This window comes from Chelonia mydas, chromosome 14 (assembly GCF_015237465.2).
Source record: "Chelonia mydas isolate rCheMyd1 chromosome 14, rCheMyd1.pri.v2, whole genome shotgun sequence".
Classification (NCBI taxonomy): Eukaryota; Metazoa; Chordata; order Testudines; family Cheloniidae; genus Chelonia; species Chelonia mydas.
The window spans coordinates 19,538,307-19,554,397 of record NC_051254.2 but is presented as its reverse complement, the minus strand read 5'-3'; the positions used below and the strand labels follow the sequence as shown (position 1 = coordinate 19,554,397).

Sequence of the window (16,091 nt, the reverse complement as noted above, 5' to 3'; positions counted from 1 at the left end):
CCTCATCGAGGATCGCTCAGAACTCCTTCTTGGAAGCCTCGAGGAATGACCTTTCGAACTTGGTCATGGCTTGCCACATATTGATGTCATATCAGCTAAGGAGGGCTTGGGTGGTTGGCCACTTCTCAGCTGAAGACTGGAAGACAAATAACCCTTACGTCCGCAAAGATCCAGCCTCCTCGAGTCTTTATTTTTTGGGGGTGGCCCCGGGTTGTCCCCGCCTCTCCTTGTGGTTAACTGCCTTGACCACAAGGGAATTGGGGGCTGGGTGGCAGTATAAGTAATTGTGCCCTTTGGTTGGGGCCACTTGCATTCGGCCCTTTTAGACATAGGGGCCGGGAAGAGGAAGTCTGCCACAGGGCATTAGTGATCTTAGAAACCCCTTCATGAAGTGGTAGAGCCACCCTGGCAGGAGCCGAGTAGCAGAGGACATCAAACAGAGTCCGAGGACACTTCCAATTCCTCTGCCTGAAGCCCCAGGTTAGAAGCGACCCTCTTCAAAAGTTCCTGGCGTGCCTTGGTGTCATCCTGAGGAACTGGGTGAGGGGGACCCGTGATGTCCTTGTTGTCACCAGACGAGGCTAAAGTAGTGCTGTGGGAACCTCCACGTCCATTGGTGGTCCAGCAGGTTGCTCCCCTGGGTCCTCCTTGACCTGCGGGGTCTTACCCCATGAAGTTTCCAGCACTGGAGGAGGACAGGATACCGAGGCCACTAGCCTCCCCGAGGCTCCCAACACCAATCGGCCAACCTAGGAAAGCTGCATGAACCCCCAAGTATTCCACAGGTGCCATGGCACCAGCCACTGCACTTGAGGCCATGGGACAGATTTCAGTGCTGATGATGTAATCGGCACCATCAGTACCGGGGCTTGTCCCGCAGTCAGGGAATCTTGCTCCAAGCTGGAGCTACCAGGGGAGCGGTCGGTCTAGGGCAACCAGGATCGGGCTAAGCAGTGGCTCTTGTCTGACCGGTGCCGGTTGCTGTGTCCCGAAACTGACCTGTCCAAGCGAGACTGTCTTGGGCAGGCTCTCGGGGACTGATGGCGTTCAGCAGATCTGCGTCAGATACCCGGTGATCCGTGCCTTGCGCTACTCGACCGGTACCAGGATGTTGAACGGGACCGGGGGCTACCAAGAGCCGATTGCCGGGAGGATCATCCTGAGTAGGGTGACCTTCCTTTTGGAGATGGACAATGACAGCCCAGAGATCGGTGGTCTCTGGTGCCCGATCAGTCCTGGGATTGGTACTGGGCCCTCACAGTCTTTTTCAGCTTCTTCCCCAGAGCCGTGGAGGGAGATCAGTGCCGGCTCATGGCAGCGCCGAGGCAGCACTGTACACAGAGGCGACAGTGCTCGAGGCAGAGTTGGACCGCTGCTCCAGTGCCAGAGTGAGTGCCGACTCCATTAGGAGCGCTCTTAGATGGATATCACGCTCCTTCTTTGTCCTAGGTTTGAAGGACTTGCAGATATGGCATTTGTCACTTATGTCCCTTTCGTCTAAGCACCTTAGGCAGCTGGTATGGGGATTGCTGACGGGCATAGGCTGTTCGCAGTGATCACAGGGCTTAAAGCCTGGGGACTGGGGCATGCCCTGACCCCCAGCTGGGTCCCGTTCGGGACTAACAGAGAGTTTGAGAACTAGTACTAAGGGTAACTAAGAAAACTACTAACTATGTGTAACTATTTTACAGGATTTCAAAGGTTGCAAGAACAGAGAAGGGATCAATGCTAGCTGAAGCAGCAGATGTTCCTGCACCGTCCCTGGTAGTAAGAAGTAAGAAACAACTGAGGGTGGGTGGAGCCGGCAGCACCCCTTATACCGCACCATGCGGGTGCCATGCCAGAGCCAGTCCCCTACAGATATTGCTGAGGGAAAAACTTCCGGCACCAGTGCATGTGGTGAGCACACACCCCTAATATGGAATGGACATGAATAAGCACTTGAAGAACAATGGCTTTTTTTTTTCTTTAAGCCAGGAATTTTGCATGGACAATTGTTTAAAAAAATGAAAACAAAGGGCTTTAGCAAAGACATAGCTCATTCTCCATGTCCAGTCAGTCTTTCGCTTCTACACTAAGAATGTGAAGAAAGGTCTCGATTTTAATTATCTGAATATATGTTAAGCCAAAGTCATTACGATTGACTGGGTTACTGTATTATAAACTAACCCCTCCACATCAACACCCATGGCAATGATCTTCTATCATGTATTTGATTAAGCACTCAGACTTCATTCAAACTATTTCCTGACTCAGTTAAAACTTGTACCCCCCCCCCATGTTTTTTCTTTTCTTTTTTGTGGTAAGGGCCACACTTTATCTCACCTGCTGGAGCTTGCCTTTTAACAGAAATCTTGGAAGGGCCCCCAGGGCTAGCGAAAACCCACAACGAATCATTTCCTCTGTGTTCTGAAGTTCTGAAATATATTGCTGCAACAGTTCACCTAGAAAAATACAATTGTAAAGTGGAACCCAGCTACTGCATCACTACATTAGCTAGCCTACCAGTAGAAGAACAGGGAGGCTAGATGAAGATTCTCTTCAATTCAATAACCCTAAAATGGAAGACACTTTTTCTGAGAAAACAGAATATTAATTTAATAAAAATTTTAAGAATCGTCAGTTATAGTTCTCTGAATACTATTCATGTAACAAAGTCAGTTTAGACTGATTTTTAACCTCTTGGTCATTTGAGTTTGAGACCCCCTGCTATACAATATAGGCCAAAGGACTTCCCTAAAATAATTCCTAGAACATATCTTTTAGAAAAAACATCTAATCTTGATTTACAAATTGCCAGTGATGGAGAATCCACCACAACCCTTGGTAAGTTGTTCCAATGCTTAATGACTCGTACTTTTAAAAATGTACGCCTAATTTCCAGTTTGAATTTATCCAGCTTCAACTTCCAGCTGCTGGACTGTATGATACCTTTCTCTGGTAGACTGAAGAGCACATTATCAAATATTTGTTTCCCATGTAGGTATTTATAGACTGTAATCAGGTCTCCCCTTAATCTTTCCTTTGTTAAGCTAAACAGATCAAGCTCCTTGAGCCTATCATTATAAGGCAAGTTTCCTAACCCTTTATTCATTTTCATGGCTCTTCTTTGAATCCTCTCCATGATTCTGCCACTGCTGCTCTGATCATGATAACTGTCTATCCACAAATCTTTAAAAATCCATAGGGCTTCCTTGAGGCACAGAGTACATTCAGGATGGAAATCCTCATCCTCCAGAACTCAGGATTTCTATACTGCAGTCTGTAGTGGCAGGGAAAGTGGCCCTAGTGAGGGTAGAGGAATGAGAAGATGCACCCGCAAACTGAGAAAAGGAACTGGTTAGATTCTAGGAAAGGGAGAGAAAAAACTGATTTGGAGAAAAACAGGATCCAACCAGAGGGGGAAGTGACATGTAGTTGAAAATGAGGATATAAAATAAAAATAAAAATAAAAAAAAAAAAGAGAGAGAGAGAGAGAAGAAAATAGAGATAGGGAAGAGAAGTATGTGGAACCTTCCATCTCTGTATTTTTATTGCATGTTGTCCATGCATAAAGAATACAATGTACTGCACACAGCCTACTGCCACAATAAACTGTATGTGTAGGAAATGTATTTCTTACTGTAGACATGGACCAAATGAGATGTTCTTGACTGACCAGATTTCAGCTACTGTACCAAACTTTTTCTTAAACGAAGAGCAAAATATATGATCAAGTAAAACCTGTGTAATTTGTAACTATGCAGAACTAAAATACTTCTGACTGAGAGCTGCAATTTACATAATCTCTTTAAAAAAAAGAGTTAAGTCTCAAAAATAAGTAGCTTTACTAGATAGGTACTTTCTTTTTAGTGTTTGCAAGGGACATAGAAATCAGAATGGCTATGAAGATCGAAACAGTGAAGTTGCTACCTGTCATCTAAGGGTTAAATGATTAGGCAATATTTGCCAGGGGAAGACAGTTTGCCATAAGGCAATGCATTTAATCACAACTCATGACTCCATTCTGGTTTGGTTTTTTTTAAATCCCCATACAGTCAGCAGGTCTTAATTACTGTATCTCATCAGGAAACAGGAAACTAGCTACCTATTCAAGAGCTAACACATTTTCATATAGACATATTTATTATTTTAAAACCTTCCTAACCACAGGCCCATAATAGAGAGCCCTGAGGCCATATGCAGATACCATGCTTGCATAGGCACTCAGTGACAACATCTCAGATGATGGCGTTGCAGTAGCATTGCTATGATTGATGTTAATTTCAAACTGACAGTCTTAGTCGAATCACAGAAAATTCAGAAGTGACAGAAAGCAAACCAGCAGCTATTTACTGATAACTGCAACTGATAACTGCTAAGCAGTAGTAATTATTCTACCTCCAGCAATGTGACATTACATGCCCCCTACTGATGTGTGCTTGGTAAAATAGCACAGGCCGTGAAGTTTCTACAATTTTCATTAAACGTGACCTGCAGCTACTGAGAGGAGATCAGAAGGGAAAAATTTCAAAAGTGAGCTGCAGGCATACAAGAGAAACAGTGAAAATAAAAAAGCAGACGAAAGAAAATAGATACAGCAGATGAGAAGTGAGAGTGCAAAGGAAAGAAAGTAGAAAATAAAGAGAAATGAAAGAAGTGATGTGATAGTAACATTGCAGGCTAGTTGGGACTTGCTTGCTGTGAAAAAATTCAGATTCTGATCCACTAAAGTTTATGGTATTATTTAGCTACCATGCAGTCATGTAACACTGGTGCAATATTACCAAAATCCCATTTGCTTAACCCCTCCACTGCTGCTTGGACCTGCCCTAATAGGAATATCTATCATCATGGTACCTATGCTGATCAGTGGAGTATGATATAGTCTCTGCCCACATAACTTTTTCAGGAATTCTAGGGAAGTTCCTAGAAATAGATTATAGATATATAGTATGTACATGTTATGGGTAGTACAGAGAAAATGATAATTTCCACAGAAATATACAAAACTAGGCATACTGACATTTATTTTTTAAAATTGTTTACATTCTTGGTGTAATTTTTATCACCATGTGTATGGATGTCCAGAAAACCTTGGTAGACTACAGGTATTCCGATGCAGCTGTGCCGATGTGAGATCTCCCATGTAGCCACTCTATGCCAACGGGAGAGAGCTCTCCTGTCAGCATAATTAGACCATAACGAGCAGCAGTAGCTATGTCAGCAGGAGAGTTATACTGATAAAAGTGTTAGTGTAGACATAGCCAGTGTAGGAACACCTCTTCCCCAAATGACGTTACCTACATCTATGGAAGCAGTCTTCTGCTGACTAAACCCCAGTGTAGATGCAGCTATGTCGGCCTGACTATGTTGGCTGGGGTGTTTTTTTCACATCCCTGACCAATGCAACTAAGTCAATATAACTTTTCAGGGTAGACCAGGCTTAAGTCATCTGCTGCCCTCTTACTTTACCATGTCCACTCTCCTTTCTGATTTTGACACCTTCCTATCTTCTTCTGCACACAGTCCCCTACCCTCATCTACCAAGACTTCAACAACAACGTTTATGTCCAGTCTGACCTATTAGTTCTCCTTGTATGGAGGGACGGTTAGGGGAGGCTGTGCCTCCCCAAAAAGCCAGGTGTGGCCTGGCCCCTGCCCCCTATCCAACCCTCCCTGCTTCTCGCCCCCTGACGGCCCCCCTGGGACTCCTGCCCCATCCACCCCTCCCTGTCCGCCACTGGACCTCCCACCCCTGACTGCCCCCACACCGCCCCATCCAACCCCTCCTCTCATTCCTGACTGCCCCCTGCACCATCCAACCCCCCTGTTCCCCACCCCAAACTCCCCTGCCCTCTATCCAACCCCCCCCCCCCCCCCCCCGGCTCACTGCCCCCTTACCGTGCTGCCTGGAGCACCAGTGGCTGGTGGCACTACAGAGCATCAGGACAGGCAGTCGTGCCACCCGGCTGGAGTCAACCACGCCATCACACAGAGCAGAGAGCACAAGGTCAGGCTGCGACTCTGCACCTGCTCTGCCCGGCAAGAGCTCGCAGCCCTGCCGCCCAGAGCATTGCGCCAACAGCACAGTGAGCTGAGGCTGCGGAGGAGGGGGAACAGCAGGGGAGAGGTCAGGGGCTAGCCTCCCGGGCCAGGAGCTCAGGGGCTGGGCAGGAGGATCTCGCAGGCTGGATGTGGCCCGCGGGCTGTAGTTTGCCCACCTCTGATCTAGTCCAACAGCCGGTCTTTGATGATGGTCAACACCAGATGCCTCAGAGGATGGTGCACGAAACCTCACATTAGGCAAGTACAGGATACTTTGCCCCCCAATGAATGTCTCACCCAAACCCCTGATAATAAGTGATTGGTTTAAACCTTAAAAGAATGAGGTTTTATATTAAACAAATTAAGCATTAACTATAACAACTCTGGTTAACCTTGATAAACTTGCAAATCGCCATTCCGTCTTTGAATCTTGCTACATTTTTGGCCTCAACATCTTGTGGAAATATGAGTTCCAAAAAGACTAATTAAATATTATGTGAAAAAATATTTCTTTTTATTAGTTTTGAATTTGCCACCTTTCAGTTTCACAGAATGTCCCCTTATTCTTGAGGTCTACAACAGAGAGAACAAAAGCTATTTGCCTTCTCTGTTCCAGTCATTATTTTGTACATTTATGTTCCCCTGTATTCACCTCCTTTCTAAAATAAACATTTCCGCTCTTTTCAATCTCTCTTCATGAGGGAGTTTTTCAAAGCCCTTAATCACTTTCATTGCTCTTCTCTGAACCCCTTTGAAGTCCCTTGAATCAAAAATAGTCACATTCCATCATTTCTTTTTAGAAAGATTATGACCAAAAAAAAAAAAAAAAAAGAGATGTAAACTAGTTCTTGGGTATCTATGTATCTCTCCCTGATCTGTAAATTATTGGTATTTCTAAGCACCTTGGTTTGGTTATTAAAGGTAAAATGTTCAAACTACATGGAATTAAAAAGAAGAAAGGGTATTTTCAGGAGTGCACACAAATAATGAGCTTGTATACTGAGAGCAGCAATTCAAAAAGTAAATACCCAAGACATTATAAATAACATTGTCCTATACACATGCAATCTTTTTCTTTCATCCCTCCAAGGCATTTTTCCATATGGAACATAAGGATGGTGTATATTAATTATATAAATGTGTACACCCAATTAAATGTACTTTAAAATGGTACAGAACTGGGCTGGGCCTTCAGAATTTGCTAATCCACTGTGATGCTTTTTAAACAACCTATTTAGCCTCCTTTGAATCTCTTCTACCTGCATAACCAACATGAATAATTAAAAGACATTCGTTAATGAAAACATACACAATAAATATGCATCATTACCCTGAAGAGCTGGATTGGCTTCTCTCTGTTCATTGATGTAATATTCATTACACAATACAGCAAGTGCAGAGACTGCAGCTTCCTGAAATAAAATTGTGAGCTTTAATAAAATAATAAAATGTCTACTCTAATATAACTGTGTCCAGAGATAGGATAATGGATAAGAAAATAGAACTGAATTCTTTATATTAATCCTACTTATAATTATTCTTTATACTATTCCCCAAAATTACTGAAATCAACTTTTTTATTTTGATTAAACCTCTTATACATTATCCTCTAGGAGTATCTTTAAACCAGTGTATCCTTACAATTGTCATGTTTTCTTAAGACGACATTATGAATTATACTGATTATATATATTCTGTACTAATAGATTATACTGATTAAAATCTAAGAAATTATTACTGACTTCTGTGTACCATATTCTCAGTTCATTTTAGAGTTTTCGTGCTGTACCTAGAAGTGTACGATACAGAAATCTTTTTCTCTATTCTATAATCTACATTATTTCCAAATTCATACGTAACAATTATATTTCCTCAAAAAATGTAAAATGAACTCAAACAACATCTAAGAAATGCTGAGGGGTATAAAAGATGTATTTTCCACTGAATGCACTGGATGAAGTGAGCTGTAGCTCACGAAAGCTTATGCTCAAATAAATTGGTTAGTCTCTAAGGTGCCACAAGTACTCCTTTTCTTTTTGCAAATACAGACTAACACGGCTGCTACTCTGAAACTTAAAATCATAGAAACCGAATATACAGCACAGCTTTTGTCTGACAGTCCCTCAACATGGTTACATAATTTCAGTTTAGAATGGGGATGGGGAGCAGCACTGTACACATGGACTTCCATATCTTTAGATGACTGATCTCTGTGACAGGTGCAGCAAACAATTCTATCACAGACATTGCTTGAGAAATTCACAGTAGAGCTACATTTTTCAGGCAATAAAACAGTGATGACCAATGTAGTAATAAAGTTGAGAGCATATAAAAAGAAAAGAAACATGTACTCTTCATTCCGTATTAATAATAATGATACTTTCATAATAACATAGGTGTTCTCAACTGTGAATAATAAGGACTGGTAAAAAGAAAAGGAGTACTTGGTGGCACCTTAGAGACTAACCAATTTATTTGAGCATAAGCTTTCGTAGAGTTTTCCTGCTGTACCTAGAAGTGTACGATACAGAAATCTTTTTCTCTATTCTACAATCTACATTATTTCCAAATTCATATGTAACAATTGTATTTCCTCAAAAAATGTAAAATGAACTCAGAAACAACATCTAAGAAATGCTGAGGGGTATAAAAGATGTATTTTCCACTGAATGCATCCGATGAAGTGAGCTGTAGCTCTCGAAAGCTTATGCTCAAATAAATTGGTTAGTCTCTAAGGTGCCACAAGTACTCCTGTTCTTTTTGTGAATACAGACTAACACGGCTGTTACTCTGAAGGACTGGTAAAACAAGAGTTTTCTCTGTCATCTCACAATTCTACCCCAAAAAATATTTAAGAGATGAAGCAGATCAGGTAATATCTTTTAATTGGACTAACTTCTGTTGGTGGAAGGTACAAGCTTTTGAGCTTGAAAGCTTGTACCTTCAGGTCAAGAAGAGCTCTATGTATCCTGAAAGTGTGTACCTTCCACCAATAGAAGTTTGCCCAATAAAAGATATGACCTCACCTCCACTTTTTCAAGTATCCTAGACCCAAAACAGCTGTAACACTACAAACACCTCAAAAATATTCATCAGATTTTATCTCCATGCTGAGCCAGAGATTTTGAAGAAAAAATCTTATTTATTTTAATATTGCTGATTACTCTAAAACTCTGTATTAGGCAGGTACCCAGAAACATGAAAAATTATCTTCTCACTAATGTGGAGCCATATCTTAACTTCACATAAAATACCTGGATGTAAAAACCTTCACTATTCACTGTTTATTTGCATGAAACTGCATTATATAAGTAAAGTAGATGTTCCCATGCCAGGAAAAAAGATTAACTCTCTGTCCTTGAAACATTTTTTTTTTTAAATCAGGGGAAGGATTCTCACCCAGTAGGCAACATCCAACTAAGGTTAGCTTGAAAATCAAGAGTTTTGGTCCAAATTCTCTTGACTTAAGTCTATGATCAATTGTCTATGAGCTCAGTGTCAATTTCCTACAATAAATCACCTGTCAAACTTCTTGGCTACATCTCTACAGTTTTCATGGGTAAATCAAGAACTCCAAAATTTCTGATTTTAGATTCTTCTCCAATGATTTGGATACCTTCCTGCCTTCTCCTCCTCTCCTGACTTTGTATGTATTTAAAAAACTGGGCCACCAGTACTCATGCATTTTTGTAATTAAAAGGGGCTATAGAAGGGAATTTTCTTAAGCTTGTCTATTGTGAGAAAAGTAGTCGTGTGAAAATGCTACCTTCTACTCAGTGAAACTTGTGTGTTTTGAGTTATATTTGCTTGCTTTACCAACAAAAACTTTTTTTTAATTCAGGTTAGCACTATGGAGTCAACAAAACTATGTTCCAGCAAGCTGGATACTATTCTGCTTCACACATCAGTAACATTGTCAGAATGATGTTAGAGGTAGAAGGACTACAGCTGGATTTTTACACCTCTGAGTCTGTAGTCCTGGTAAATTGGACAGTCACATTAAATCTGATTTGCAAAAGTCATCAGGAGAGGATAATTGTGGCAGCATTTACAGGAATTCTCTGAGTACCCTCCTTCCATCCCCATAATTCCCCAGTCAGCATACTTTATACTATACATAGCACAGATAAAGCAATCTCAAACCAGAGTCTCCTGGTACTAAGAGGGAAAGACAAGTCTAGTGAAATGTCATCCTTTCTCCAAACATTGGGAAAGCAGGGCAGAAAGTTCAACTCATACTATTTATATCTGTATGCATAACAACATTGCATTATACTGTCACTACCATCATGAAAATTGAGACCTACAAAATAAAACAGGAAAGCCAAAGTGAAGCCTTAAACAAAATAAAATCAGCAAAGCAAGATTGCCTTTGAAGTTATCATCAAATGGCAGACAGGTAGAAGACGTCAGCTTGAAGCATTACTGTCAGTAACTGCCTTTACAATATCAACTGTCGAAGGTGGAAAGTAACACTCAAAAGATGATTTTTGGAATTTTGGAGACTGGATTGTTACAAGAAAGGAACTCCTTTAGCCAACTTAAGAGATGAACATTCAGGAATCTCTCGTATCCCTCGGGAAAAGAAAATGAAACTTTCACAAGGCAAAACACACAGACCACTCAAGAGCCTACAAAAGAGTTGTCTGTTTAAGTGAGCATGCAAACAAATACAAGACACAGGGTATTAAGAGAAAAGGAGACTGGAGAACCACAGAATAAATCATCATGAAGGGGGAAATTTTTCGAAAGCAAAGATGATACCGCTTGGTTTTAAACTTGAGAAAGCATTTCTGATAAATTCCACACTCAGGTTACACCATTCCACAACAGCAGGAGACAGAATTCCAAAAAGGACAAAACCATTCGTCTTACTAGTCCTTTCAGCTCCACTGTTAATTTCTGTTTTTTTAAAACCATTAGTTTTCCTATCCCACACCAGGAAGCGAGAACTTCTAGTATAACAAAGGCTATAATGCTGCTGAGAGCAACAAGGAAAATATATCATCAGGAATGTTTGCCTTCATGGTATTTGTTTAATAAAGCCAAAGAGGATAGAATTACTGTACCTTTATTTGCTGTCTTGCAGCGCTTGAAACAAGAGGCAGACTTCTTAAACTGTCATTTATCAACCATTGCCAGCCATCTGGAGTGGCAGAAAAGATATTCAGTATAATTTTAATGACATAGTCTTAGGTATATTGACATCTATTTATAGCGATCAGCAATTAATTAAAACTACTTATTTTTTCTTGCTCTTTCTAAAATAACTGAAGGTGTGAATTACAATGAATGTAGTTATCTTGTTTCCATTCACTGAAGGGGGGAGGGATAGCTCAGTGGTTTGAGCATTGGCCTGCTAATCCCAGAGTTTGTGAGTTCAGTCCTTGAGCAGGCCATTTGGAATCTGGGCCAAAAATTGGGGATTGGTCCTGCTTTGAGCAGGGGGTTGGACTAGATGACCTTCTGAGGTCCCTTCCAACCCTGATATTCTATGAAGTGTCATCTATGAAATACACAAGCCATAGGGCTCAGTGCTCTTCTCCTGAGCCTGTAATGTGATGAACAGATAGGAAGAAACAATTTGTAACAACTTATTCAGGACAGATGCTGCTAAAGGTCCAGGCCAGGTCTACACTACAATTTACTTTTGTATAACTTAGGTCATTCAGGGGTATGAATAAGTGCCCCCCCTTCCCCCAAGCAGCATAAGTTATACCACCTAAGCACTGGTCTGGACAGTACTATGTCGATAGGAGAGCTTCTCCCACCAAAATAGCTACCACCTCTCGCAGAGGTAGATTTATTATGCTGACAAGAGCGCGCTCTCCCATTTGCATAGAGTGTCTTCATCAGACATGCTACATCAAAGCAGCTGTGCCAATGAAGCACTTCTAGTGTAGACTAGCCCTCAGTCAAAAATAGTCACCATGATGCAGGATTTCATAGGTGGGGAGTACAAAAAAGGGCATTCCAACAGGAACCCTCTATTTGTTGAAAAAATAATAAATGTTACTAACCAACCCTTAATCAAGCAGAAATGCTCAAAAGGAGAGTCTTATCTTCCCACTGCTAAATATGATTTTCAGAGACTTTTTGACAACTTTAAGAGAAAGAGGCTTGCTTGGAGGTGACACAAACAAAAATTTTCTTCATACACTGCTATATGCAATATCTTCAACCACAGATTTGTGTACCTTTTTGAGATTTGTTAACAAGATGTTAGTGAGTTAGGCTAGGTTATCAAAACTTAGTTTCCTTGAATAACATCACTGACTAGTACTATGTAACTTAGAGAATATAATTAGAATGATGCCATAATATAAGACCATTGAAAGTAGTATTACATACCGATTATGGGATCCTCTCTAAATGGCATTTTTGAAAGTGACAACTTTTCAATTAAAGTGCAGACTGGGAGGGGGGGAGAAAAAAAGGCAATTATATCATTTCTGAAAATAGTAACTTGCAATAATGTTGACAAAATGCAGTCATACCAGTACTGATGTAATATATACGGTTATAAAAGAGTGTACTTAAAACAGAAGAGCAGAAAATGTTGCAAATAGAAATATTCTAACATTATAGCTCAAAAATAAACATGCAACAAGGAAACTGAAATGGAATTATGCTTGTGGTTCCAACATCAGAAAAGAACTTACACTACAGTAACTGGGGTCTTTCCAGATGTGGTAGTCCCACTGTAAGTCATGTGAAATCAGATTTTGTTTTTAATAGCTGTGTCTGTTGAGGCCGTAAATGCACCCTGTGCCTCCTCATGTTCCCATGCGAAGATATAAAGGGTGGAGTGGCCAGGAACCTCCCATAGTTCCCTCACAACTCAAAGCCCATCTTGGTTGAAGACTCCAAAATGTGGGGAGTGGAGGATGGGTAATGGGATCTATGCTGGCTACAATATCTCAGAGAAGTACAGTTATTGTAGGGTAAGTAACCATTCTTTCTTCTTCGAGTATGTGTCAGTGTGGACTTCATTGTAGGTGACTGGCAAGTAGTATCCCTATGGGACAGTGGGAATGAATGAGGAGTTTCACTTGTACCAGTCAAATAGTGATTGTAGTACTGCTCTCCCAAAACTGGCATCCAACCTATCCACTAAAACCAAGGAGCAATATTTGACAAAGGCCAGGGGAATTACTCTACATAGCCATCTTGTAGATTTCTGATAGCACATGCCAGCTAATATCATGGCAAGACGTACTGTGTTATCCATTTCCATAGCTTTTGTGATGAGATGGCTAGATCTCTAGAACACCTGACTAGGGCTAAAAGTAGATAGGGAAACAATCTGAACGGTTTTATCCTGTCAGTGTAATCTAATGTGTGTAATTTCTTTTCCCCGCATTGCCAAACATAGGTTCAAGAAGAAGACAGGTAGGTTGATTAACTAGTTTAGGTAAACTTCCGAGATAACCTTAGGGTACATCTTCACTACCCACCGATCCGGGTAGTGATCAATCTATTGGGGATCGATTTATCACGTCTTGTCTAGTTCAAATCCCCCCCAGTGTAGCCCAGGCCTTAGGAATGAGCTTCAGGTGAGGTCTCAGCAACACCTTGTCCCTATGTAATGTCATATAGCAAGGTTCAGCCATAAGTGCCTGAAGGCACTCACTCACTCTTCTGACTGAAGTAATAGCCACAAGGAAGATCATCTTTCAGAACGAGGTGATGCAAGGGGCATTCTGATAGAAGTTCAAATTGAGGCTCCATTAAATTCTAGAGGACTACTGAGGTCCCAGACAGGGGTGGGTTCTCAGACTGGTGGCTAAAAATTTGGTAACAGTGAGTGAGAGAAGACCAAACATAATTGCACAGGTGCATGCTAAGCTGAAATTGCTGTGACATGGATTTTAATCCATGTTGAACAAAAGGCCAGCCTGCTATAAGTGCAATCAGTAGTCAAAGAACAGACTACAGAGAGTCCAGACCATGCTGGACTTCCCATATCAAGAACCTCTTTCATTTAAAAGAATAAGTTTTCCAGCTCTGTATCAAGATTTCCTGGATCTGTAGGGAACAGTCCTGGTCCATGGTACTAAACACCCAACAGCCACATCTTCAAATGCAGTGACTGCAAGTCTGGATGAAGCATCTGGCCATAGTGCATAAGCTCAGTTCCAGGTGGTTTGGGAGCTCTTTGAATAGCAGTGCCATAGGATAATGCCTCAGATCCAGCTCTGGTGCCAGACGCCACCCCAATACCAATGATGTCTCCTTCACTACACTACCCTGATTCATCTCCAGAGCGGTTCTATCCTGTGCACTGAATGAGGAAGAAGGGTTCCTGTGCAAAAAAATAGTATGTGATCATGTAATTAGACATTGTCATAATGCATATGATACCGGGGCCAAATTTAAGATTGCATCGACAACCTGAATACTGGCATTTCTTAACTTCTGAATACTTGACTTTGCAACTTTACTGTTCTTTTAATGTAGGTTGTGTAGGTGGGTGGGTGGGATGTGCAAGCAAGAGAGACAGAGAAAGAAAGAGAGAGAGATCTTATATATACAGTGTTGATATTGCAAGAAAACAGTGAAATGCCAAGAGATGCAAAAGTTGACGTAAATAGAGTAAATTAACTAACATATATTTGCTATTTTAATTCAACAAAAATAGCACCAGCCAGCTAACATGCAGAGGGACACCTACCAGCTGGTCTCATTAGTTCTCCACCTAAACCCCTGGAAAATAGAAACAAAAATGCAATATTTTCAGATGATCGATTACTGCATACAATTAGGTAAGCTGCTTACTAAAGCACAATAAGTTTTCAAATGAAAAGTAGCCACAGAAATACAACAAGTAACACTCAAGTCTTCCCAAGATTAAGCTTGTAAACCCTCCAATCTTACATTTGACCAACTTTCAAACAGCACTGTACCATCTAGTGCCTTAATTCACTACAAAATGCTCCATACAAAACTTTATTGTACACTCCATCTTTTCTTTTCCAAAGAACAAAGACCTAATTTCTCTAATCCTATTTGAAAAATAAAAGGCACTCAGGTTCATGCTTTTTTCTCATAGCCTCACTTTAGAAATACTATGGCCCTGTGGAATTTACCACAGGATTTTTCAGTCACAAAATCTGTCACCATCCTAGAGTCTTTCCACTTGAGAAGCAATTGTTTGAAAATCTTTTCAAAAGATATTAGAACTTATTCTCTAGTTTATTCTTTTATATCAGAGCATAAAGCTTCAAATCCTCTTTGCTTAGTATTATTTGGTAACAGAAAAACAAAGTTTAAAGCTTGAGAATACAGATGCATGCCTTCTATACAGCATGGATTTTTGGAAGAGCTCTCCTACAATATACCACTCAGCAAAATTACACTGGTGGTCCAGGCAATGCAGACCTGCCAACCTTACAGGTTTTCCTCATAAGTTATGGATTTGCAGACCGTTCTATAGGGAAATCTGCTGTGTTTGGCTGCTGTTCCTTATAAACCCTGCCTCCTAAGGAAGGGCAATCAATTCATTATTCAGCATTTCACTAAACTGACACAAGATATCAGTCCACTTTTATTCTAAGTGTTACTGTAGTGTTGGCACTTCCTATTTCCCCCCCCAAACCCAAACCTACACACTATCTCCAAATGTCATGACCTACCTGAATGTGCTTCCTTCAAGGTTTATAGATCAAATTCAGTCCTTAAACTGACTACTGCAGTACCAGTTTCCATTAACCAACTGTTTTCCATACAATTCTGGAGCCTTAAAATGCTAACGCAGTTCTACAGAAAGTGACTTTTTAATAGGAGCTCAGTGTAATTCAGTGAAATTCACACATTGGGGTAGGAAATTCCTTGCAGCAGAGATGGAATGGTAAAGCTCCCAGATCGCAGATCTAATATCTTATTTGAACATGAATGTTTACTTCCACTTTATTTAGACCCCAATTAGAATCAAGCAACAGTACTTTGTTTTTAATTTACATGCAAATTCAAATTACTTTCACAGAATTGTTTTTAAAGTCAATTTTGGAAGAAGTTAGGAATCTCCTTTTCAAATTACAAGGATAACGTTACAAAGAGTATTT

General features: G+C 40.9%; 1 protein-coding gene across 8 annotated transcripts in view; it reads right to left on the bottom strand.

Moving 5' to 3' along the window:
- The window catches only part of TBCD (tubulin folding cofactor D), a 254,477-nt gene that overhangs the window by 74,789 nt on the left and 163,597 nt on the right, over nucleotides 1–16,091 (bottom strand). For all 8 annotated transcript variants that reach the window (XR_005227614.2, XM_043528663.1, XM_043528659.1 and 5 more), the window contains exons 24-28: nucleotides 14,702–14,733; nucleotides 12,379–12,441; nucleotides 11,097–11,173; nucleotides 7,358–7,439; nucleotides 2,326–2,444 (exon numbers count right to left, since the gene is read on the bottom strand). Coding sequence is in view for 7 of the 8 variants with exons in the window: in XM_043528663.1 (XP_043384598.1) it covers nucleotides 2,326–2,444; nucleotides 7,358–7,439; nucleotides 11,097–11,173; nucleotides 12,379–12,441; nucleotides 14,702–14,733 (373 nt within the window). In the remaining variant the exon portion in view is untranslated. The remainder of the gene's footprint in view (nucleotides 1–2,325; nucleotides 2,445–7,357; nucleotides 7,440–11,096; nucleotides 11,174–12,378; nucleotides 12,442–14,701; nucleotides 14,734–16,091) is intronic.